At 40.0% G+C, this 27,556-nt stretch overlaps 1 protein-coding gene across 1 annotated transcript in view; it reads right to left on the bottom strand.

The window, feature by feature from the left end:
- Positions 1-27,556, bottom strand: part of LOC120989621 (fibrillin-2-like) — a 159,282-nt gene that overhangs the window by 92,689 nt on the left and 39,037 nt on the right. Inside the window, exons 4-6 of the mRNA XM_040417837.1 lie at positions 24,634-24,732; positions 6,870-6,965; positions 1,446-1,541 (exon numbers count right to left, since the gene is read on the bottom strand). Of these exons, the coding sequence (XP_040273771.1) occupies positions 1,446-1,541; positions 6,870-6,965; positions 24,634-24,732 (291 nt within the window). The remainder of the gene's footprint in view (positions 1-1,445; positions 1,542-6,869; positions 6,966-24,633; positions 24,733-27,556) is intronic.

The following is a 27,556-nucleotide window of genomic DNA, read 5'->3' as shown; positions in this document are numbered from 1 at the left end:
AACTAGACCACATGAACCCTTTACAGTGATGTCACTCGTCTAGAAAGAGGCTGTGGCACTCAAGGCCTCTTCTAACAGCTGAACGGTCATGGTCCCAGGTGTCACACCCCCACAGATCTGATACTGATGAAATATCCTGAGGATAAGTCATACATATCTTTTTGTGGATAACCACTTTAACTTTGTACATACAACTGGTACAGGATGATGAAGCAATTTAGGAATGCTAAACCTAACAATGAATTATTTGGGGGAGGGGGGCAAAAGTTCTCAATTTGGTGAATTTCTGCTGTGTGTGAATGATATATGAAAACATCCCATTAATTTGCATTGGATGTGGAATGACAGTGGATTTAGTGAATGAGGATATAAGTGAATAATCAGTGTCTAAATCCTCATCAAATACTGAATATGTGAACTTAGTTTAAAAGTAAACATTTTTGTATTCGTAAATTCTATATTTAGTGCTCCATTAAAATTGAAATTTTGAAACACAAGAAAAAATGTAGAACTCATACCAAAGTAATCAAAATTCCCCCCCCCCCCCAAAAAAAATAGACAAGTTTGTGTTCATAAAAGCAAGTACAGTATATTTCATAAATGCCTTTTTTAATGCAGTGGTTAATGCAAACATGCGTAAACTTGGCCTAGGACTTGTGGGGTTGAAATTATTTTTATGTTTAAAATATACAGTATATTCAGCAAAGTACAGTACCTAAACTGAACCTGAACTGTTTCTTGAGGATCTCAGTCTGAGGTTAAATATTTGTGGACAGCGAAGTTATTGCAAGAGTCCAACGAGCAACATTATCAAATTAAAAACAGGGTCAAATAGAGGACACAAAGTTATAAAAAGTGCATTAGGATAAACGAGCAAATATCAGTCAAGAGTTTTGGCAATCATTTTGCAATATTGGAGGAATTACTAAGAGCAGTGATTGCAATATCTAGAAATGGGCCTGAGTAAAGTTAAATTTGCTTATTTAAGTGCAACATAAAATAAGTAACAAAGCAAGAAAAAAGGGGTCATAAGAACCAATAAATCCAAAAAATTACCCACAGCCACAGTGTGAATATAAAATGATCAGTCAGCCTAATTAATAAAAGCTAAGTTTTGAAGCTTCTATCAAGTGGGTCCCTAGTGGGATTTATTGCGACTTTTTTTCTTTCCTTGAACTTTATTATTTCTAGGACCTAAGCTTTCATAAAATAAGTAAGCCACAAAAACTACTACTGCCATATTAATGCCATTATGTTTTTGGTGGCTCTTATCCTTTGAAATTATTTTTTTTCTTTTTATGCTTTTAGGCAAGAGGTAGGTTCCCATATAAGCCACCTCTTCTTATACTGAAGGTATGACATTTTTAAAAAGCCACATTAGCTAGATATACAATATATATGTTTGTGTGCTGATATACTGGTATAGAGAAAAATTATATATATACCTCTTTCACATTGAGGTCCAGTAAATCCATAAACACAGGCACATCTGTTTGGCCCGATACAACGTCCTCCATTCTGACAACCGTTTTCACATACAGCTTTAAGGGAAAAATGTAAAACAATTTATTATTAATTTGTACAATGACATTTGTGACAAACAAAACATTCACCAGATGCTGTTAAGAAAAGCTGTAAAACCCTGCAAGAATTCCTCTCAAAAGGAAAAGTTGAAGTCTTAGCATCCAAACTTCTTTGTCATTTGAACTTCAAAAGAAGACAAGATTGGGTAGTTTTGCAGTAAGTGTACTGTTGAGGTGTATTAGAATGTATCTTTAGAGTTCTTGTTTGAAACTTTATGTTATTGTCACCTATATTGGCATTCACAGTATTCTAGATGTTGTTTTTAAACGACTTAACCTTTGTCAGAAGGACATCTAACCTTTTTACAGTGTGAAGCAGAAGGTGAAATATTGGTGTTGATAGTGGATGCATTACACTTTTTAATAAGAAAAAAAAGTATCCCTTATTGTATTACCTTGTTGGTTATGGTCAAAACTGCAGCAGATTTAAGGGATATAAGTATACTACTTAGTTATGGCCAGCTGCTGGTAATTGTGTATATATGTGTCCTGGCTCTGTACCTCCATGCTTTGTACCTGAACTCTAGACCTGCTCATTAACTCTCTGTGTACCTACCATTGCTTATTTTGTGGATTAACCCCTTGTCTGATGAATTGGTTTCTTCTGATTCTCCTTGTCTGCTGTTTGGGCCTATCCATCTCTTTTGGTTCTGACCCTGTTTGTCTATTACTCTTTTTACCCTGGCCATTCTTGTAGGTCGGCTTCTAGCAAGCTTGCATCAGTTTTCTGGTACCATACTCCACAGACGTAACCTAAGTCTCTAGAAGCCAAGTCCATCCTCCTTTCAGAGGGCTCTGGTGAAGAACCTAGGGGGAGCCTTAGCTTTCTACCTGCCCGAATGGTTAAGGTAAACTGGTAGCTTTTTCTGAATTTGTTGGCTGTGGTTCTGGATGGTGACCATAGTATTTCTTACATTCAGCTGCCTTAGACTACACCAAAAGAGGTCATAATGGTTTCACATGTATATAATATGCTCTAATATAGTATACATTTCCTAATTATTATCTCTAACAAGGAGGTAAATCCTAATTTAGATTCTTCATACTAAGAATTTAACTGCAAGATTTATTAATTGAAATGGCCATCCAGATTACTCTCCACCTTAATTTCCAAATCACACTTCACCACCTGTGCCCTTGATGCAATCCCACCTCATCTCTACCCTCATCACTATAGTTATCCCTGCCCTAACCAACCTGCTCAACCTATCACTAACCACTGGTGTCTTACTTTCCTCTTTTAAAGTTTACATGCAACATACTCAAGAAGCCTTCCCTGGGCCCATCTTCTTTATCTGGCTATTGCCCCAGCTCACTACTCCCATTCACATCAAAACTCCTAGAACAACTGGTCCATATTGAACTGTCTTCCCACCTCTCACCCAACTCACTTTTTAACTCACTACAATCTGGCTTCAGACCCAATCACTTCACTGAAACAGCCCTAACCAATGTCACCAACGATATTCTAGCTGACAAAGCCAAACAATCATTACTCTGTGCTCCTCCTTCTTGACCTGTCCTCTGCCTTTGACACTGTCCACCACATCACGCCTCCACTCTGTTGGTGTCCCTCAAGACTCTGTCCTGGGTTTCCAACTTTTCTCAATTTATACATTTAGTCTGGGACAGTTCGAGAGTCCCATGGCTTCCAATACCACCTCTATGCTGATGCCACTCAAATGTACCTCTCTGGCCTAGATGTCACCTTTCTGCTATCCAGAATCCCAGCATGTCTATCAGCCATATCTTTATTCTCCTCCCACTTCTTCAAACTCAACATGGAGAAAACTGAATTCATCATCTTTCCACCATGTTACTCAGACCCTCTACCAGACCTATTCATTACAGTTAACAGCACCATGCTCCCTCTAGTCTCACAGGTCCGCTGTCTGGGGATACCATTTGATTTTGCCCTGTCCTTTAAGCCACACACCATAACCCTTGCCACTTGCCACTTTCAACTAAAGAACATCTCTCTTATTCGCTTCTTCATCACTCATGAGTCAACCATTACTCCCAGAACCAAAGTCAAAAACCTCGGAGTCATCTTTGACTCAGACATGACAATGGATGCACAAATAGGATCAGTAGTCAGTGGATCCCATCATCTTCTTCGCCTGCTGCGCAGACTCATTCCCTTCATCCCTGAAGGAGACGCAGCAGTAGTAGTTGGAATAACCATCAATTCCCGACTTGACTACGCAAACTCCCTCTATCTAGGACTTCCCAAATACCAAATTTCACGTTTACAAGTTGTCCAGAACACAGCCGCCAGACTGATAACTGGAAAAAAAAACTGGGAATCTATTACTTCGTCCTTGAAGACCCTCCATTGGCTACCCGAGAAGGATCGGATCAAATTCAAGACCCTCTGCCTCACCCATAAATGTACACAAGGGAAAGCACCCCAATACCTCTGCAAAAAAATAAAGCACTACACCCCAGGTCAGCTAACCAGAACCTCCTCCATATCCCCAAGACCCGCTACAAATCAAAAGGCGAACGAAGGTTCGCAGTCCAAGGACCCCGGCTATGGAACACTCTACCTGCCGAGATCCGCTCAGAAGAAAACCATCTAGCCTTCAGGAAGAAGCTCAAGACCCACCTCTTCTGAAAGCACAGGCGGTCAAGGGCTGCAAAAGCTCCTTGAGGCGATTTAGTTCGCAATTGTAGCGCTATATAAGTTATTCATTCATTCAACTAAAATACTAGTCCATGCCTTTGTCTTCTCCTGCAAGGACTGCTGCAACATTCTCCTCTGTGGCCTCCAATCTATTCTCAACTGTTCTGCCAGTTAATACTCCTCTCCCCTCTTTGCTCTTCGGCCTCTCCCTTCTGCCAATCCCTTTGCCCAGTGAAGTAAGTTTAAAATGCTAACAACTACATCTCTGACCTGCTTTCCAGATACATCTTCACATGTAATCTCCAATCCTCTTAGGACCTCCTCCTTTATTCTCCTCTCATCTATTCTTCACACAATTCTCACCGAGATTCTCCCCTACTCTGGAACTTACTACCCTGGCACATCAGACTCTCCCCTAACATCCATATCATTAAAAATTAACCTTAAAACCCACCTCTTCAGGAAACCCTACCACCTACAATGAACATGTTGCAACCACACAGCCAGATGAGAAGCTTCTACCCCCACCTACTGTGTTTTTTCCCTTCCCCTTGTAGATTGTAAGCTCTCGCAGGCAGGGTCCTCTCCCCTTCTGTACCAGTCTGTTATTAGTTTCATGTTTATCATATTTGAATTTTTTATATTATGTATGTGTAAACCACTATTTGTGTACACCACCATGGAATTAATGGTGCTTTCAAATGAATAATAATAATAGAAAAGATAAGTGATTTTTTTTTTGTTTCTAATAATTTACACCTATCAGCATTGTGCAACTTTTAGTAGACTTTTATTTATAAAATTACATAATAATCATAACTATTTAAAACTTACAAAACATGAGGCGTTCTGTAGGAAATTATTACAATAAGTGGGCATATGTTGGAAATATTTAAGGGTAGATTACAAAACAAAAACTAGAACAGAGTGTTGTTATATGATAATAAAGTATAATATAAAGTTGATAAATCAAATCCACAAAGCAACTAAAATTTAATTATTGTACTAATGAAACAGTTTCCACTGACTGTCCACAGTCAAGTGCTCTATAAAAAGATAATTGTAACTGCATACTAAAGACATAACTTATCACTTAGCCACTATGTCAAACAACACTAAAAATTGTACTGTTCTGTCTAAATGTGGGAAATCAAATCTTTTGAGTTTCTGTCCATGGGAAATTGGTATGGAAATGTTCCCAGCCCTTCCCGTCTTTGGTCATGAGAATTTGCAGTCTTTCCTATTATTTTGTGGTACTTTTTAACAAATGGTTTCCTTTCTATAAGGATTCCAGGCTTGACAACACCCCAGATAAATGCCAAGATGAACCTAGAAAAACGCTGTGACAGACTTGGATAGCATGATCACATGAGGATGCAGACTAATTGGATGTCTGAAACTGGCTGTCATCCAAAGCCATTAGGACTAAATTCAGTCCCCCACAGACTCATATGTCTAGCCAAAGGCAGGCTGTAAAAAATATTTAAGTATGAAAGCTGATTTAAGTATGCTACACAAAAACGTCATTCATTTAAGCTCTTGTGCTATGGAAATATGAACTATACATAATAAGTTCTGTGGAATGTGCATTGATACAGGCGGCTTGGGACAGGTGCACGATGCATAAACTTACAGACTAAAACATTTCCTATTAGATATAGGTCTAATTGCCAGGTGCTAACATTCCCACTTCTGGATAAGTCTACATGGAATGAGAGATTTCACTGCAGTTCCACATGTTACATTTAGATTTTGGCATGGATTTCCAAAGATTTCACACTATGCATTGCAAAAGGTAAATCCAAAATTCAATCAAAAAATTAACATGCTGTGGATTTAGAAGCTGCAGCACATGTCAATTTACACTTAAATCTCCTTTGGTGAAACTGTATTTCACTTTGTATTTTCTGCCTGCAAATCCAGATGGAAAATCCACATCATTCCCACAAGTGACCCTTCCCTTATGATATTTCATTAAATGGACACATTAAAGAGAACCTGTCACATTAAACATGCAGTGCATTGAGGAATCTGCAGGAACTAGAGCAAGAAGAGCTTAGCAGCTTGCTATATAGTAGAAATTATGTACTATGTAAATAAGCAAATTGCATAAAAATAGTTTCATTTCTGATTAGGCAAATTTTTCAAGAAACTCAGGTCCGAATCAAATATGCTCCAATTACCTTGATTTGGGTTCAATTCGGCCGAATCAGTCAACAGACTTGATTCAGGGTCCAATACGATTCTACCCAAATTGAATGTGCTCCAATTGCCCTGAAGATTTTGGTATAATACTCTGAAGTCTCATATTTTTTTCTCTCAAATTTTCAAAAATGTTTAAAATAATTTTTCTCTCTCTCCACCACTTTTTCCTCAAAATTCATCCAAATCAAATCACCAAAAATTCAAATATGGATTCAACTTAAATTTTTACAAAATTAATTATTTTAGCTTTACATACAAGCGCTATGAAAATGTCATGAAACCCATGGCCATAATTGTGATGAATTACAAGAACAAAAAAACTGGCATAAGATCTCAGTGCATAAGGCTGCCTTAGTCAGTATGTAAGAAATAACAGCAATTTTTATCTGAATGTACTGTTATAATGGACAATACAATATTAAAAAGAAGGCTTAAGTTAATCGGAGTATACATACGTTGTCCACAGTGGGTCCCAGTGTATCCTTTCTGACAGGAACATGAGTCCTCATTGCAGGATCCACCGTTCATGCAGCGCACATTGCAATTCATAACTATAGGGGGGAAAAAAAGAAAAGTTAGATCCTGCAATTAATAGGAGTAGATAGGCACCGTTAAATGATTGTGTCTTTTACGTGATTACTATTTACACATAAGCAAGAGGAAAATGTGTCTTCTAATCTTCTAATCATACATAGTTAAAAAATTCTTGACACAAAATATATAAACGGCTTGCCGTCACCAACAGTATCAGTAGAGAAAGGACAGTGAATATAGTGTTCAACTCAATCAACAGGCAGGTGTTATCAGCAGGGCAGTGGTGCCTAACTAGCCCTCATATGCTAGTATTTTAGTTGAATATCACACCTAAAGGGCCAACCCCAGATACTAGTCCCAAACTTATCCATAGTCCTATCAATGTGTCCCTATGAGTTTGACTGGACTCTAGCCGACTCATCAGGAAGATCTGAAAAATGGCAAAGTGTCAGCAGCAAATTGCAAGTGGTAATCTTCTGACCATGACAAGATGGTCAGTGGGCCAACCGTGAGGATGTCCATGAGGGATCCATGTGCTCACCTTTTGCTCTCTGTGTCATACATATTCCTCAGACACTGTTGGCTAAAAATTAATTTCCAGAACATCTACTACCAATGGTCTGTGAAAACCGCTGACAGAACATGACATCCATGTTGTGTCAGTGATTTTTCTTGGACCCATAGACTTCAAAGGGCATGTTTGGTATACATCATGGACAAAATTTGTGCATTTCTCCATGGTATCACTGTAAATAAGTACATAAAAATTAACGGGTACATTTCTATGTACTCCATAGACAGCACACATCTGTGATTCACTATCGAGTGAAAGAGGCCTTAGTAGTCACAGGTTCCACCTAACTGGAATCTCACCTATTCTATTATAGGCAAATGGGGTCAGATACCCAACACTAGTAAAGCCATGATGAATTTGCCACTGCTTCATGGCTGAGTTTAGAGTACCTATAAAGAACTCCTCTGAAAACCCAAACAGGATGGCGCATTGCAAGGATAACTGGTTCATTTCAGGAGGCTCTGTGCATTTTTTCATTTCCTCTGTGTAATGTTCAAAATGATTTATTATTTATTGTTATTCTTGCTTATATCATACTGAACTAACTTATATGAAATGTGTGTCAGCCCGCTGGATGTAAGTTCCTGCTCTTAGATGGACGTGCTAGCCTTCTGGGTCCACAGACAGGCAGCACACAGGGAGTATACATAGCTGAATTCCATTAGTGAGTCAGTTACCTAAGAAGCAATACAATGAATCCCTGATTCCAGAAATTCTCTGGAGAACTTGTACAGAGCTGTAAAGATTTTTTTGTGGCCTCAAGAAAAGTACCGTATGTGGTTAACAGATCTGCTCCTGGGTGCACATAAGAACTGGATATCTTAAAGAGTTTGTGGAATTCTAGATGGCATGCCATTAAGAGGAGCAGTCAGAAGACATGTGTCTCAAAGTAGTGTTCACCATAAAATTCCCTAGGTGCACGGAGACTATACATAAATGGATGCCTCTTCACAGAGAATAAACTGTAAATTCAAGGTTTTATTGTTCTGTCAGACAGATTTCTCACTTTCTCTAGTTTTGCAATGTATCTTTAACAGTCACTAGTTCCTTCTTCTCTACTTTGTATTTCTGTCTCCTAGACCCTTACTATGATGGGCCTCCTGTATGAACATTAGAAGACCTCCAAAGTGTCCCTCTTTTGGAGAGACAGTCCCTATTGTTCACCCAAGTCCCTCTGTCCCTCTTTTCTCCTTAAATGTCCCTCTTTTTGATCTGAGGGATAGATTTGCACTATTACATTTACAATATTGATCCAGGAAATGTTTGTTTGGTTCATATCTGTACCCACCTTATACAGTGGATATAAAAAGTCTACACACCCCTGCTAAAATGTCAGGTTTCTGTGATGTAAAAAAAATGAGACAAAGATAAATCATTTCAGAACTTTTTCTACCTTTAATGTAACCTATAAACTGTACAACTCAATTGAAAAACAAACTGAAATCTTTTAGGTAGAGGGAAGAAAAGCTATAAAAATAAAATAATATGGTTGCATAAGTGTGCACACCCTCTTATAACTGGGGATGTAGCTATGTTCAGAATTAAGCAATCACATTCAAAATCACGTTAAATAAGAGTCAGCATACACCTGCCATCATTTAAAGTGCCTCTGATTAACCCCAAATAAAGTTCAGCTGCTCTAGTTGGTCTTTCCTGAAATTTTCTTAGTCGCATCCCACAGCAAAAGCCATGGTCCACAGAGAGCTTCCAAAGCATTAGAGGGATCTCATTGTTAAAAGGTACCATAAAAGTTCTGAAATGATTTATCTTTGTCTCAGCACAGAAACCTGACATTTTAACAGGGGTGTGTAGACTTTTTATATCCACTGTATATTATTTCATTATTTTATGCAATTTGGATCTTAGAAATTTCTCTATTCAGGTAAATTTTGCGTTATTGTGCGCTAAGAAAACGATTAAAGTGTATAAATACATAGGAAAAAGGACTTTCACGCAAAGAACCATAGGTGTCCTTCTTTGACAGTTTAAACAGTTGGGAAGTATGCATTAGGGCAGTTAAGAATTGGCAGCCAATCTGATCACAGCTTTTATTCTCTGACTGTCCGTATCGTTTGCGGCCCCATTGAAATGAATGGGTCTGCACCTGTTCAGAAAAAACTGAGAAATGGATGCGGACCCTTTCATGCGGTCGTGTGAATGAACCCTAAGGCTATGTTCACAGGATGTGAATACACATTGACATGTATAATTGGTCTGGGCATAAAATTTTCAATAGATTGTTCCGCACAGAATGCATTTCCATATGTGTTCAGTTTTTTTGGCTGACCCATTGACTTGAATGGAGCCACGGAACGTGATTTACGGGCAATAATAGGACATGTTCTGTCTTTTAACGGAACGGAAAAACGGAAATACGGAAATGCTGAACCATTGAAATTAAACAAAAACCAGCCCGTAAACAGAAAAAAAAATGGTCGTGTAAAAGAGGTCTAATGCTGGTGAATCCTGCTGATTTCAGTGGCAATTAAATGTGAGCATATGGAGCCTTCTCAACTGTCATATCTGTCTTGCTGTGAATATTTGCTTTCTCATACATAATTACAATTATTTTTGAAAAGGAAAAGAGGAAACTTGATGGAAAAAAAACTAATACATGAGTCAGCTAGAAATCTACATTGGAGGTAGAATGAGACCCAGCACCATTCATTTCCAATATATCATATTTTGACCTTCAGATTAATATAGATGAGGACAAAACGTGAAAAAGTAGAGCATTTTACATCTAGGAACTCCCAGGGTCAATTGTCAGTGGAAAAAGCACAGAAGGTTTGTAAGGATGAAAAAAAGATCCCTAGGGTTTCGGAACAGGTTGTTGGTTCAGCTGCAGCTCAATACTTTCTCTAGCACTAAAATAATCTCTTTCTTTTTATATGTTCCAAAAAATACATATATATTAAAAAAAGTTGGATGATGTAGGTGGAAATATTATGAGCCAAACTTTTCTTGAATCATTGTGAATAAATCCAGCCATCACAGTACATTAACCCGTTTCATGCCAACGGCAGATAGAATGCAAGAGTAGTAAGAGATGTAACTAGAGGTAAATAAGACAAGGTTGTAAGAAGACCATTAACAGACGTGAAGTGATGAAGTGGTTATGATTTTTCATCAGGAGCTTTCTAAACTGTTCAATCACACCAATAAATACTGTACACGGACTATTACTTAGGAAATACAGGGTTCCATAATAGGGTTAAAGGGTTATATCATACATTTGATCTACAGTTTATACCATAAAAAATGTATCAGATAATTTTCTACAGGTTAATTTAATCAAGTGCGTGATATGATTTTTATGAAATCCTACTGATTAATCTGGGTATATTGTTGATATCCAAATCTACATTAGATTAGTCATACTTTTAAAGGACAGTTTGGTATGTGGGAAACACGTTACACACACAAAACCGGTCAATAATAGGTACAACTAGTTCTGTAAGTTCCCAATGGACTGCTGCAGTTTATAATCTAGATCATAAGCCATTAAAAAGATTGTGTCAAGTTTTCAAGTTATTCCTTAGCCAAAGGACAGTGGATAACTAACTGATAGGTGCGGGTCTGACCACTGGGACCCCAGTGATCCCAAAAATGGGGGTTTCTTTTCTCTGTCCGAATGGGGCGGCAGGTCGAACATACGCCCTACTTCTTCATTCACTGCTGGAAATAGCCAATTTCTGAACTCGGCAGGGCCGGAACGATGGGTAGGCATCCTAGGGCAGCCCCCCACTACACATGATGGAGGCGCAATCATGGCCGCATTTGCGGCTGTTCAACCTCATAGTAGAGCGGCACAAGAGGTTGCCGTGATGTCACCGCAATCTTCTGCGACGGGTCTTGCATGATCACACCATCGCATAAGACTCGGCGCAGGAGCAGGGATGTCATGTGGATGGCATGCGCCAGGACTTGGCAACACAGGCCACGGATTGGAAGAGGTCTGTGGCCTGCATCGCAGATGGCAGTGGGGGAATGGGAGTGAGAAAAGTGTGTTTTTTTTTTTACTAAGCAGTAGTCTACTGGGGACACGATTGAGCATTATATACTGGCACTGAGGGGGGGGCATTAAATACTGGTACTAAGGGGGAGGAGAGCATTAATTACTAGAACTAAGGGGGGAGCATTAAATACTGGCACTAAGGGGGCGAGCATTAAATATTGGCACTAAGGGGGGAGAGAATTAAATACTGGCACTAAGGGGTGGGAGCATTAAATACTGGCACTAAGTGGGAGAAGGGAATTAATTGCTAGAACTAAAGGGGAGGGAGCATTAAATACTAGCACTAAGGGGAGAGAACTATGTACTGGCACTAGGGGGTCAGCATTATATACTGGCACTAGGGCACTAAGGCAGGGGCAGCATGATATACTGGCACTAAGGAGGGGATTATATACTGGCAATGGGGGGGGGGGGCATTATACACTGGCACCAGGGGGAGGGAGCATTATCTACTGGCACTGGGGGGAACAGCATTATATGCTGGCACTATATGTGGAACATATATATTTGCACTATAGAAGGGGCAGAGGAGCATATTTACTGTAGGGGCATTATTATTATTGGGCACAATATGTAGGCATTGCTAGTAATGGGGGCACTCTTGTGAAGTATTATCACTATTAGGGGCATTATTACTAATGAGGGCAGTCTGGGAGAACTATTACTATGGGGAAACTATCTGTACGGCACTATTATTTCTGACAGTATAGTGTTTGTGGGCATGAGGGCAGAACATTGGGTGCAGTATTGGGGTCAGCAGTGGGATGATTTATACAAGTGGCCTGAGTAAATTTGAGGGATGATTTGGCATCTGTATGATTTGGGGATGATTTGCAGAATCTGTAACAGTCCCCGTCTACCATGTGCCATATAGTAATGCTGGTGTCTTCTTATATAGCAGAGGGGGCAGCACAAAACTGACCAAAGATGTCTGCCTGGTATGGTCTGGACCAAATGGAGAAGAAAAGGGAAGTAAAGAACTGAAATCCATGGAGCCGTCACCTGTAATTTACTAGATCTTTTAAATGTGTTTTAATCTCTTTTAAATGTGTTTTAATCTCTTTATTATGAATTAATGTCACTTTAAATGGAATTGGGGAGGGGGGTGCAATTTACCTGCTCCACCTAGGGCACCAAACTTCCTCATCCTGACCCTGGTACTTGGTTATCTCCGTCAATCCCATAGGGAATGAACGATGCAGCAGGACACATGCTAAACTTGTCTCTCCATCAGGACATGGGATTGGGACCTTGTTTTCTGCATCAGTGGGGATTCTAGTGGTCAGACCCCCACTGATCAGTCAGACCGGTCGTATCTCATTTGAGATACAGAGGGAATATAAACTCTCATTGAGGCTTTCACATTACATTGTGGTGCACTTTCAGTGTGTACTCCAGGAATATCTTCTGATGTATATGGTGCTATGCCCAAAGACTTTCAACCAAAACAGATGCTGAAAGAGTATATTCAAAAGTGTAGTTTACTTGTTTTTACAATGGAAATCAGTGGCAGATATATGTAACTGCACATGACATATTCTGCAACTGCAATGGTAAAAGTGCACTACTGTATTGAAGCAAATCTCTTTTCTTAATTCTCATTGAATATATACTGTATGTCAAAAAATAATTATAACCTAATCAATATATATGTGCTATTGATCACCTAAGGGATCACCTGCTTTGTCAGTGCCTACTTGTTAGAAAGATTCCTTAACAATGAGCTGATCACTAAGGTATAAGCTATGGGGACACCTGGAAAAACGTTTCCAATTTCCTGGTCATCATCACAGGGGAATGAAGCCTTTTTCACATTTCGTTTTGCAAACGGTTCAACTCTTTTGTTGGCTAATCTTATCTCTTAAAATGATCTTTTGTTGGGAACACATGTCCCTGGGAAACATTGTCAACTTTAGACTAATGTGTTGTTAAAGTCAGTGGATGTGGAACCATTATGTCAGCCAACTGGTTTGACTTACACCAAACCTAAGGGAGTTATGTTAGCTGTATGTACCGTGGTATTCACTCTTTAACCCCTATAAAGGGAACTTGACTTTGGTGCAGGAAATCCACCAGGTCGCTACCTCCTAGTCCCGGTATGGTTGACAGCTGACCCACAGGTATCTGGTGCAGGGCACTGAGAGATCATGCAAAGGTCATAGTCAGTAACAGGCCAAGGTCAGGACAGATAGAGTTTTTCAGAATCTGTGAAACAAGTCTGGAATTGGACAGAAATCAAATCAGGAGTCAGGAATTGGGCAGAGGTCGGTACAAGAGCAGATAAATGGAACAGCACACCTTACGCCGGATCTAGAAAGCTAGATAAAACTATTGCTCATGCAGAGAATTAAATAAACAGCATGGCATATACATCTGAAGCTAATTAGCACCTTAGAAACAGCCTAGCAGCTGCACACAGATCCAAAGGAGGGTTTAACCCTTTCAGTACTGAAAAAATAAGGTGGGGTTCAATGAAGAATATACCCAATAGACACACAGGGCACCTTTGCCCAGGTCCACTGCCAGAATGCTAGGAAAATGTCTTTCAGTATAAAAACAATGGCATTCATGATGTAATCTAACTTTAGTCTGAAATGTATTCATTTTCAAAGGCAAACCTAGGGGGTCATTTACTAACTGATATATGCCAGTTTTCTGGTGTATATCTGTCGCAGCTTGCGGTGCGAAGGTTATTTGGCCGCAATCTGCGACTTTTCCCAGCTCACGTGAGGTCTAAAAAAGGGGGCGTGGCATGGGCATGTAAGGGGGCAGGCCATCGGGCCTATCTCATTTATCATTTTCTATGCTGTGGATGCGCCGAAGTTATGTAGAGGCTGGCAAAGGGCCTTCTCCTTAGGGCACCTAAAAGTTCATAAGAAAGGTTTGATTATGTTTTGAGGAACCTACCCTATATGGTAGTATGCTTATTTTGAAACCAATTTTAGAGATGACAGACTCCTTTAAATATTGCAGATATAAAATGTTGTATACATACTGGTCTAATACCAGCTGTACACAAGACAAATTTCGCAAATGCTACATTATATTTGTCTGTGTAATTAAATACTAAACAATTGCATGTACTGTATTTAGCCATATTTGTGGGCTTTGCATACTATACATACTTTGTATACAAACCGGATTCCAAAAAAGTTGGGATACTAAACAAATTGTGAAAAAAAACTGAATGCAATGATGTGGAGATGGCAAATGTCAATATTTTATTTGTAATAGAACGTAGATGACAGATCAAACGTTTAATCCGAGTAAATGTATCATTTTAAAGGAAAAATACGTTGATTCCAATTTTCACGGTGTCAACAAATCCCCAAAAAGTTGGGACAAGTAGCAATAAGAGGCTGGAAAAAGTAAATTTGAGCATAACGAAGAGCTGGAAGACCAATTAACACTAATTAGGTCAATTGGCAACATGATTGGGTATAAAAAGAGCTTCTCAGAGTGGCAGTGTCTCTCAGAAGCCAAGATGGGTAGAGGATCACCAATTCCCACAATGTTGCGCAGAAAGATAGTGGAGCAATATCAGAAAGGTGTTACCCAGCGAAAAATTGCAAAGACTTTGCATCTATCATCATCAACTGTGCATAACATCATCCGAAGATTCAGAGAATCTGGAACAATCTCTGTGCGTAAGGGTCAAGGCCGTAAAACCATACTGGATGCCCGTGATCTCCGGGCCCTTAAACGACACTGCACCACAAACAGGAATGTTACTGTAAAGGAAATCACAGAATGGGCTCAGGAATACTTCCAGAAACCATTGTCAGTGAACACAATCCACCGTGCCATCCGCCGTTGCCAGCTGAAACTCTACAGTGCAAAGAAGAAGCCATTTCTAAGCAAGATCCACAAGCTCAGGCGTTTTCACTGGGCCAGGGATCATTTAAAATGGAGTGTGGCAAAATGGAAGACTGTTCTGTGGTCAGACGAGTCACGATTCGAAGTTCTTTTTGGAAATCTGGGACGCCATGTCATCCGGACCAAAGAGGACAAGGACAACCCAAGTTGTTATCAACGCTCAGTTCAGAAGCCTGCATCTCTGATGGTATGGGGTTGCATGAGTGCGTGTGGCATGGGCAGCGTGTGGCATGTCTGGAAAGGCACCATCAATGCAGAAAAATATATTCAGGTTCTAGAACAACATATGCTCCCATCCAGACGTCATCTCTTTCAGGGAAGACCCTGCATTTTTCAACAAGATAATGCCAGACCACATTCTGCATCAATCACAACATCATGGCTGCGTAGGAGAAGGATCCGGGTACTGAAATGGCCAGTCTGCAGTCCAGATGTTTCACCTATAGAGAACATTTGGCGCATCATAAAGAGGAAGGTGCAACAAAGAAGGCCCAAGACGATTGAACAGTTAGAGGCCTGTATTAGACAAGAATGGGAGAGCACTCCTATTTCTAAACTTGAGAAACTGGTCTCCTCGGTCCCCAGACGTCTGTTGAGTGTTGTAAGAAGAAGGGGAGATGCCACACAGTGGTGAAAATGGCCTTGTCCCAACTTTTTGGGGATTTGTTGACACCATGAAATTCTGATTCAACATATTTTTCCCTTTAAATGGTACATTTTCTCAGTTTAAACTTTTGTTCAGTGATTTATGTTCTATTCTGAATAAAATATTAGAAGTTGGCACCTCCACATCATTGCATTCAGTTTTTAGTCACGATTTGTATAGTGTCCCAACTTTTTTGGAATCCGGTTTGTATTTTATTGTGTACTTAGAGCTAGACATCAAAAGATTGTGGCACATTATAGTATTGTAATGTATATTTCTTGGGACATTTTCACTACTTTTTCATATAGTCAAAGTAATGCTGTGTTCTCACTAGATTATAGATGAGTGAATCAATTCTAACAAATCAAATTAGTTCAAAATCAGTCTTCTGGAGCAGCGAGAGGCTGGCCCTACTGCTCGAGACTCCCCCTCTCCCTTGATTGACAGGATTAGACATCTCACCTGGCTCTGTCAATCTTGTGCGTGCACCATTGTTCCAAGTATCCACGCAAGCGCATAGGATCTACTTCTGTTATCAAAGCAGCACAGATACTGACTACACATGCGCCACTGATGTCTGGGTACACCTGGAAGTGGAGGCGACGCTCCAGATGTCAGTGGTGCGTATGTAGTCAGTATCTGCGTTGCTGAAGTAGCAGCAGCAGATCCTCTGTGCATGTGCAGTGACTAACGATTCACTGCTAAAGAATTAATACTCAGGTTCACCACTTCAGAATGTTTATTGTGATGATGATGATGATGATGATGATGATGATGATCTGTGCACTATGTGGATCCTAAATGATCATATGGGTAGGAGTTAGTAAATCTGGCAGTGTTGCCGAGAGACAGGCTGGTTCTGGTTCTCTGGTTAGTTGTGGCTGGTTTACAGACCAATCTGGCTGTAGCCTGCAATATAGAAGGAGCTTGGGAGTCTGACTGTAGCCTGTTAGAGAGTTACTAGCAAGCAGAGCTAGAGAAAAGACCTGCTTTGGTGTGCTCTGCCAAGTAGGGTCTAGAGAAGTCTCAGGAACACAGTATTCTTGAGAATGGAAAACTGCTATAAAGCAAACTTAATAAGGATTATTATTTTGAGAAAAGAAAGCATTGAATGTTCATAGAAGGTTTACAACCAAAAAGGCTATACTTGACCGAGTGAGTTAGGTAAAAGCACATTTATGGCAATAGACTTTACTGCACGTGGAAATGGTTAATTGCCTCTGGCACCCACCACACTTCAAGACGAACTGGCCATCTGTTTAAAGCCTGCACCCTGCAACTGGGAACTGCAGAAACGATAGTGACAGTAATGGAGTGCATGTCTTTGGTCAATTTATGGAGATTGCATAGTGTTTCTAGAGAGAGACTCAGGGAGTACTACTGCCATCATTGCTAACTCCTATATGCAGCCTTTGAGGAAAGGCTGCTCTGTGATATACCTCTAAACTGTGCCTTCTGTTTATATTTGTACTACAACCCCAATCATACTCAATAAAGAGGGACTTTATTTGTTATAAACAAAATGGGCCTGGTCGTCTCCTCCTCCATCCGCCAGCCTTCCGCCTACTCTTCTGCCTTGCACCCTGCTACAAATCCACCCAACATCAAGGGCACAAAATTGGTTCCCTATTTTGTGTTAGTCATTTTGATATATAATATACATATATTTTTGCTTTAATGAAGAGACCGAAGAGAACCTTCGCAGGGGTCGACAACCTGCGGCACTGCAGCTATTGTGAAACCACAACTCCTAACCTATGCACTTGCTTGGCTTTTCTTGCTACTCCCAGAGAAGTGAATGGAGCTTGCTTGGAGTTGTAGTTTAACAACAGCTAGAGGCTGCTGATTCCTGTTCTAGAGGGATATTATTTGGCTAATAAGTGATGTTGGACCAAAGGATGCTGTTGAGACTGAAATCATGCAAAAGATCATCCTGAGGACAAAATTGTTGCACCACATCCAGTATGGTTACAGTAATATATGACTGAATCGGACATCTATCCTACTATTGAACCATCAGATGAAGGCTGTACACTCATGCACAAAGTAGGACTATCGCAAAAGGCAATTAAATAATATTGGCAATTAGAATTTACTTGTCTAACAAAATGTGCCCCTGAAACTTTTTGGGATTCACAATAATTATATGAAAAATGTTCCCTTTCCAGACTGCAGATCTAAGTCTAAAAACTGGCTGCTGGATGATTTTTTTTAAATATTGAGGTGGTTCAGAATAATAACAGCAGCCGACACATATTCCTTCATGGCTAATTTATTTCATATGCAGAAAAAAGAGAGTGTTGCTATAATTCTACCTCTAAATTCTTTTCTTTTCACTCTCTAAACAATGTTAGTAACCCAATACTAGGTTGCTATGTTCTTGCATAAATACTGAGTTACTATGACTGTACGTGGCACACTCTCTGGAACGCCTACTGAAACTGTTAGGGTATGGATGATTACTGCCCTCCGATTCTCACTCTTGTGTAATGGCTATTGTTGTACTTATGCCATTTATCAAAAGACTGGGAAACATAATAGGGCTTTAGGCTACATTCACACTGTACATTTTTTTTATGTTTTTTTAGCTGCATTCTTTTTACTGTTGCAGCCAAATGCTCTATGTGAATTCCACCTTACACATCACATTGTCTGAGTGTGTAGTCTTCACTTGTTTAGACCACGAAACTGCAGAATTCTCTAGATTTATGTCAGTTAAGAAAAAAGATTTTTTTTAGATGTTTTACGCATATACTGTTTTTAATACCTGCCATTTTTCAATGGTGTTTTTGTGTGCCTTGCGTTTTCTATGGAAAAGTATGCATGTGTTGTCAACTCCAGTGTAGAGTGGTATGGGGAAAATACATTGGTACAAGAAAGCCATTAAAAACACAACACACACTGGCATTTGCCTTTTCTTCCAGCAGGGCAAAAAAAAAACATTGGATGTCTATGGGACAAAAATGCTAGATAGTGAGGGAAAATATACCACAGTACTGCAATAAAACAAAAAAAATCCCATAGACCCAAAACTGCATCTCAAAGGTCAAAAAATGCCACTGCAAAAAGACATCTGTTTTTCCTTAATTTAATATTTCCCACAGACTTCCATGCAACATCTGGATCTGCCAGTGTTGGCCTACACAATGCAGCAAAACCTGCCGGCAAAAAAAAAGCCCATGTGCAACAGCTCATCCAGTTTCATAGGTACAAATCTGCTGACAAATGCCATTTAAAAGAGAAAAAAATTCCAGTAGAGAAAACCACATGCATTTTTTTCTTGTGTGTGATGGTGGTGCAGTTTGTAAATTCACTACTATGCTTCATAAAATACAAAAGAAGGATTGCCTGCACAGCACAGGCCATGATCATTGGTAAAATACCATATTACCTTAGGAAATGCTACTTAGTAAAAGCACTTGAGCTTAGGCTACGTCTACACGACGACATCGCGACAATAAGTTGCGCGACAAATAGGGCACAACTACACTGCAACATTTGTAGCGCAACATTTTGTTGCACTAATGTTGCGCGACAATTTTTATAATAGCAGTCTATGGTGTCGCACTGCAACATGCAACATGCTGCGACTGCGACGCAACAGTCGCAGAAAAATCCATCTCACGTAAAGTATTCTTTACTTGTAGAAGACCTTAACAATATGTTATAATGTTATAAGAAGTTCCAGAATAACATTAACAGCTAATTGCAATGCACAAAGGGTTTCTATAAGGTCCTGTCTAGTCAATACCTCAGTAGTTTTATACAGCTATTACCCTAAATAAATGTTCACAGATTTAAAAGCACATTTTAAAGATAAAGGTCAGAGTTTTTTTAGAATTTTTTTTTAGAGTAAGTTCTTCCAGAATACCAAGCTAGTGATTTCTACCGATATCCAAGAAATACAAATTAGCTAAATCCCTCCTGCTTTGCTTTCTAACATTCCTGATAGTACATGGGGGAGCATTTTCTCTGAATTATGCCTAAAGGCACGCTTTCTGTTTCCTGAAGGCTCTATTGCCCAATGCCAAAAGAAACATTCATTTAATTAGTGCAGCCTGGAGATTGGGCTGAGACTCTGAGACTAAAATCAGGTTTCAATAAACAAGATTCAATTTAAAGCCTTGAGATACTGTAAAAAAAAAAGCAGTTTGTTCTCAAGGGAAGAAAATATCTGAAAATAAACTTCTTGCAGAGCATGGCAATGGTATTTAGAAAAATGACTGAATTATTTCATTAACTAAAATCTTTTATCTGTTTATAATAATCATTTTTAAATCCAATGGTAAGTAGCACAGTTTCCTGTTCCAGAGTGGAACAATGGAATATTGTGATGGGAAACCTCAATAAATGGAAAAAAAAACTAGTTTTACATTAAAAATATTCAACATAAATTCTTTAGTCTCCTCAAAATGCTAATTATTCAAGCTCCAATTTTGCTAAGCAACGCCAAATTTATACACTCATTGACAAAAAAAATAATGCACCAAGAAGGAGTTGATGGAATCGACTTAAACTTTCTATTGTAATGGCGTTATGTGTAAGTGATTACAATATTAGAGCAACAGTATCCTGTTGGGCCCCTTCTAGCTTGGATACAAAATGAAATACAGTGGGCATGGAGACATACAGGTTCTATACGGTACTCTGTGGCACATTTGCCCACAGATGTTGCAGCCGTGCCTGTACTGTAGATCCTGGACACTTGTAGGTTGCAGAAACTGCTGTCCCACATGTTCCCATAAATGCTCAATTGGTGATAAATCTGGTGACCGCACAGGCCAAGAGTTGCAATCTGACAGGGCCATTATCCTGGGTGAACTTTCCTGATGGAAAATGCCAGCTGGAAGCCCTGCCATGACAGGCAATACATGTGGTTGCAGCATGACCTGCACTTCGCTAAGCTGTTTCACTCATATCATTACTAATGTTGGATGCTGTCATATGGATGGCTCCTCTGATCATCACACCATCACTACCAGCAAAGGCAGGACTGAAGCACTCACTACGTAGACTCCATACTCGAATCTGACCATTGTGTGATCCCAAACAGAATCTGTAATCATTGCTGAAGACGATATGGCTCCAGTCTGCAGCAGTCTAGTCTTCTAATTTATGACACTACTGCAAACGAAGACGGTGTTGACTGGTTGACAATGGCAGAAAATCTGGGTGCTGAGACACCAAATTTTTTCCTACTAAGCACCTGGAAATGGTCCAAGCAGAGACGGGGTGTGCAATGAAGGTGTCACTTTTGCATGGATGGTGGACAACAAACTGTAGGAGTTGCACATGCTTGTCTTCAGATCAAATGATCCACTCTACTGGTGGTCTGTCTGGGTCATCTAGGACAAAATAGCCTAGACGGTGGACAATTAGTTGAAACAACCCACCCTTCTTCTGTCAGTGCAATGATTCGCACCTTCTCAAAGTCTGTCAAATGGGCTAAATGTCTTTGAGTGCGTCTTTTTTTTTTATAAGGCACCAGGGGAAGCACTTTTATGCTTTTCTTTACATATCTGCCTGAGAGACATAATTGCATGCTGAGTTAGTTAGCAATCCAACATTTTTATCTGGGTGCATTATTTTTGTTGTTGTAAATGAGTGTAGATCAGGTTGCCTACAATCATTCTGGCCACCTGAGGGGACCACCTGAGATGTGGAGACTAGTACGGTCACCATTGGTGTTACTGAAGAATTGTTGGTATGTACTTTTTGCCAACTGACATTATAATGACAGTAAACTTTAGTGTGCTCAAATTGTGAAGCATGCATTCATGTTCTTATTTGTGATGTAATTTGTAGAATATTTATGTCTATTCAAAGGTAGTCAGAGAAGCTCTCACCTGTCTGGAGACTTCAATCATGGAGGCATGGACCGCTTCTTCACCCGGACTGGGAGCAGGGTTTGTACGAATGAAAAAAGGGGGGTTGTCCAGCCTTTCTTTGAGAAGTTCCAATAGCACTTTATTTCGTATCAAAATTTAAAATTTTTAATTCCAGGCTTTTTAAGAGACACCAAGGCAGTTTTACAAGCCGTAAAAGAGTTAAAGTGGTCTGACCATTATTCATGGGTAACAGCAGATGTGATTGCCTTATACCCCAGTATTCCACATAATCTGGTCACCACTTCTTTGCTGTGGTTTCTAAATAATTTTGGAGATTTTACAGATCTACTTATCGAGTATGTGGTGGCTGCGGTGGACTTCCTCCTCAGGCAGAATTTTTTTATGTTTGATGAAATGTTTTTTCTTCAGACATCAGGGGTGTCGATGGGGGCCAAGTTCTCTCCCTCCATAGCCAATATATTTTTATGGCATGGTGGGAGAGAAACTTTCTCCTCATCGACACCAACCCATTTGTGGAGAATATCAGGTGGTATGGCCGTTACATCGATGACCTGATGTTCATATGGTCTGGCGATGTGGCGGCCATACCCCTTTTCTCCAATTATCTTAACACCTGTGTGAATAGTATCTAATTCACTGTTCCGACAATTGCAAATACGGTTAGCCCAAGTATGTTTCAAAAAAATAAAGGAACATCGCCTCTTCAAAACACTTGGTTATCTACCAAGGGCAATTATAAATGTGGGCATTCTGTGTGTATTTGCTGTAGATACATGAAAATATCCAAATCATTTGAATCCTGTGTCACTGGCCAAAGCTTTGCGATAAAATCATTCTTAAATTGCAACACAACGTATTCCATCTATTTGATCACATGCACTAAAAGATAAGAAAGCATGTATCTGATGTACCGCACCATGAAAGCCGCAATGTTTCTGCGGCCAGCCTTCATTTTACGGTAATTCATGGTGGCGATACATCGGATATGCTTGTGCAAGGCATTGAAAGGGTCAATAGACCAGCAAGAGGTGGCGACAGAAGAAGGAAACTTCTAAATAGAGAATCCGTTTGGATTTTCAGATTATAAAGCCGCCAACCTCTAGGATTAAATAAAAGGTTAGATTTGATCCTTCAGTACTGAACACTAGATTCCCTGTATTCTTCATATTAATTATGATATTATTTTAAGTTTAAAAGTGTTTTATTGTTATATATCTTTGTAGGAGGAAGTGGCCGCATGACCCTTTGATTGGTCCAGGTGCAGTTTTCTCCTCCTATAAATGTGAGGACTCAGTGTTTGTTCAATGGTCATGAGTAAGAGCTGTAACTGTTTTGTTGCCTGAAACGCGTAGACCAATATTATCTGTACCTGGATGTTTTTAAATTTTGATACGAAATAAAGTGCTATTGGAACTTCTCAAAGAAAGGCTGGACAACCCCCCTTTTTGCATTTGTAGAATATTTAATGTATTAACACATTTTAGGCTCTGTTCACAACAGCTTTGTGGCTTTTGTTATAATGGAAGCCACAACGATGTACTGTATCTGTCACATGATGGACACCAACTTTGTCTAGTTTTTGACACCATCGGCAATGAAGGCTCTGAGCAAAGCCACTGAATCTGATGTGAACAGAGCCTGAAGTGTTATGGTATAGTGATGCACCGCATTAACAAGCATTTCTGATGTGATGAAGTAGCAATGGTACTGTATGTCTCTATGACTTCAAAATGCCACCATATGCTGGCACATTTATAATTCATGAAAATGCATGTTCATTTTTCTCTGCTGATGTAGAATTATGACCCCTTAAAGTGTAAGGCTACTTTCACACTAGCGGCACGGACCTCCGGCAGGCTGTTCCGTCGGGTGAACAGCCTACCGGATCCGTCCTGCCGCTAGTGACCATATGCCTCTGGACTGCCGCTCCATCCCCATTGACTATAATGGGGGTGGGGGTGGGGGCGGAGTTAAAGCGAGGCACGGCAGCACACGACGAGAGGCTGCCGGAATAAATGTCGGACATGCCGCTAAGGGGCGCTGCTAAGGGGCATTTATGGCCAAGCTTTCTAGTATAAATGTATGATTTTTCTCAATAAAGTATATTAGAACAGCAAAAAAATTAAAAAAGAAGAGAAAAGAAAAGCACACTCTAAATGGGAAGATATTGCAGTTATTGTAAAGTAGGGTTTAGGTAGTTTGTAAATGAAATTAAGGCTGTTTACTCGATATAATTGTAACAAATTATAATTGCCAAAGAGTATTCTCCCATTAAACTTCATAACAATTATGTCAATTTAATTTGATAACTGTATACATGATGAACTCAAACATCATTGCTTATTATCATCAGTGAGATCTTGGGTTAGTACATCATTAACTGGAGGCACTCAAGTGTTATCAAGAATAAAGGAGTAAAAACATATCACTAGTCAAGAAAACCTCTGGTTTCCTTCACATTGTCGTGCAGGTAAACGTTGAAGAGTATGCAGCACTCGCATGAGCGCTGCAGCCCCATCAAACAACTGATTGTGGGGGTTCCAGTAGTCAAACACCTGCTGATCTTATGTTGACGGCCTGTCCCTAGAATAGATCATCAATACCTATAGACCAGACAACTCCTTTAAATTTCAGATGCTAGAAATTTCTGTAAAATGACTGTGCATGAATAGTGTATACATCTTTAAACATTTGTACATTAGTATTTTTTTACTTCACTCACCTGCACCAGCTCCACAAGTTGGAGAAAGTTGTCCGTTGGAGCATGTACACATGTTCGGCCGTGAGCAAAATCCATCTCCGCATGAGTTCCGGCAGATTGCTGAATGGAAAAAAGAAGACAGTTAATCTTCCCAGTCCTGATTTTCTTAGTTGCTTTTGTTACAGTGAGATGTACACGGAAAAGGAAGGACACAATAGAAAATTTTGGAGGATTATTTTTTGGATGCAGGTCGTTGATTGCCAGTTAAATTCAAAGCATTCATGCCTGGGCCAAACCTTTCTATAGTAAAACCATGTTTACCTTCTGGCCATCCTCTAAATTTGATACCTTAGTGCACTGCCCAGCTCTCTATAACTGCCAGCATTGTAGAGACCTAAAATGTGTGCCTGCTTTGGAGATCATCCCCCTCACATCTCTGATCCAATATTAGTGGAGTGGCTTTATTCTATAGCAGATATGGTAATTTACTGTATTCATGTTATGACTTGCTTTGAAGATTTAAGTTCCATATACTCAAGCTATAGAAGTGTGTATAAGTATGTCACTGCAAACAGCCCCAATATCCCCACCCTCCTAAATCGGAGAAGCTAAGACATGGAGGTTTGTTTTGCAACATCCTTGTATTTAAGAGTATGGAGGGAACAATAGGGTCGACAATGGATATCATTCCCTATTTAACAAAACAGTGGCTCTGTGAGGTCAAAGAATGAAACATAGATTTATTGGCCATGCAGAGAATTGGTCTGGGAAAGAGATTTAAATGGTCACGGTCATGTCAACAAATTTTGCATAAACCTACTGTACAGTAGTGATGAGCGGGAGGTGCCATATTCGATTTCGCGATATTTCGATTAAATATTCGTCTTATATTCGTCGAAATCGAATATTCGTCATTATGCTATTTATCGCGAATAATATGCGATTTAATTAATCGCGTATTGCGATTTTGTGTATTTTACGAATATTCGCCATATTGCTATGTATTCTTGTTTTAGAATATGACGAATATGACGAATATTCTAAAAAACGAAGTTATAGCAATATAGCGAATATTCGTAAAAAATACACATATAGACTGCAATTTCACTAATGTAGTGCTATAATCTTTTTTTTTGTCTGAATCAGAAAGAGACAAAAAAAGTGACAAAAAAAAAAGATTATAGCACTGCATTAGTGCAATTTCAGTCTATATGTGTAATTTACGAATATTCGCTATGTTGCTAAATATTCTTGTCTTACAATATGACGAATATTCTAAAAAACGAATATACACTCACCTAAAGAATTATTAGGAACACCATACTAATACGGTGTTGGACCCCCTTTTGCCTTCAGAACTGCCTTAATTCTACGTGGCATTGATTCAACAAGGTGCTGATAGCATTCTTTAGAAATGTTGGCCCATATTGATAGGATAGCATCTTGCAGTTGATGGAGATTTGAGGGATGCACATCCAGGGCACGAAGCTCCCGTTCCACCACATCCCAAAGATGCTCTATTGGGTTGAGATCTGGTGACTGTGGGGGCCATTTTAGTACAGTGAACTCATTGTCATGTTCAAGAAACCAATTTGAAATGATTCGAGCTTTGTGACATGGTGCATTATCCTGCTGGAAATAGCCATCACAGGATGGATACATGTTCTTATTCTGTTTACGCCAAATTCGGACTCTACCATTTGAATGTCTCAACAGAAATCGAGACTCATCAGACCAGGCAACATTTTTCCAGTCTTCAACAGTCCAATTTTGGTGAGCCTGTGCAAATTGTAGCCTCTTTTTCCTATTTGTAGTGGAGATGAGTGGTACCCGGTGGGGTCTTCTGCTGTTGTAGCCCATCCGCCTCAAGGTTGTGCGTGTTGTGGCTTCACAAATGCTTTGCTGCATACCTCGGTTGTAACGAGTGGTTATTTCAGTCAACGTTGCTCTTCTATCAGCTTGAATCAGTCGGCCCATTCTCCTCTGACCTCTAGCATCCACAAGGCATTTTTGCTCACAGGACTGCCGCATACTGGATGTTTTTCCCTTTTCACACCATTCTTTGTAAACCCTAGAAATGGTTGTGCGTGAAAATCCCAGTAACTGAGCAGATTGTGAAATACTCAGACCGGCCCGTCTGGCACCAACAACCATGCCACGCTCAAAATTGCTTAAATCACCTTTCTTTCCCATTCTGACATTCAGTTTGGAGTTCAGGAGATTGTCTTGACCAGGACCACACCCCTAAATGCATTGAAGCAACTGCCATGTGATTGGTTGACTAGATAATTGCATTAATGAGAAATAGAACAGGTGTTCCTAATAATTCTTTAGGTGAGTGTATAGCACTATATCACATATATTAGTTTTTTAGAATATTCTTTCCCCCCCCCCAGTTAGTACAGTTATTGCTCTTCGGCATTCCCCCCCCGACAAGCGTCCCCGTCACCATGGGAACGCCTGGTGGTTAGAATATACCATAGGATCTGAGTTTTCACGATCTAACTCAGATCCGATGGTATATTCTAACCACCAGGCGTTCCCATGGTGATGGGGACGCTTGAAGTTAGATTATACCGCCAGGGTGCTGTGATCCGCGCAATTAACCCCTCAGGTGCGGGTTAATTGCGATGATCACAGCGCCCTGTGCGCCCTTCCCCCCACCTCCCCAGTATTAAAATAATTGGTGGCCAGTGTGCCCCCCCTGCCAGTATTAAAATAATTTGTGGCCACTGCGCCCCCCCTCCCCAGTATTAAAATAATTGGTGGCCAGTGCGCCCTAACCCCCCCTCCCCCAGCATTAAAATCATTGGTGACAGTGGCCACAGGGTCCCCCTTCCCCTGGCAGTGGCCACAGGGTCCCCCCCCCCCCCATCATTGGTGGCAGCAGGCAGTTCCGATCGAGTCCCAGTGTAATGGCCGGGCTTCGATCGGTTACCATGGC

This window comes from Bufo bufo, chromosome 2 (genome assembly GCF_905171765.1).
Source record: "Bufo bufo chromosome 2, aBufBuf1.1, whole genome shotgun sequence".
NCBI lineage: Eukaryota > Metazoa > Chordata > Amphibia > Anura > Bufonidae > Bufo > Bufo bufo.
The sequence above is the reverse complement of the archived record's forward strand: the minus strand, read 5'-3'. Positions and strand labels throughout refer to the sequence as shown.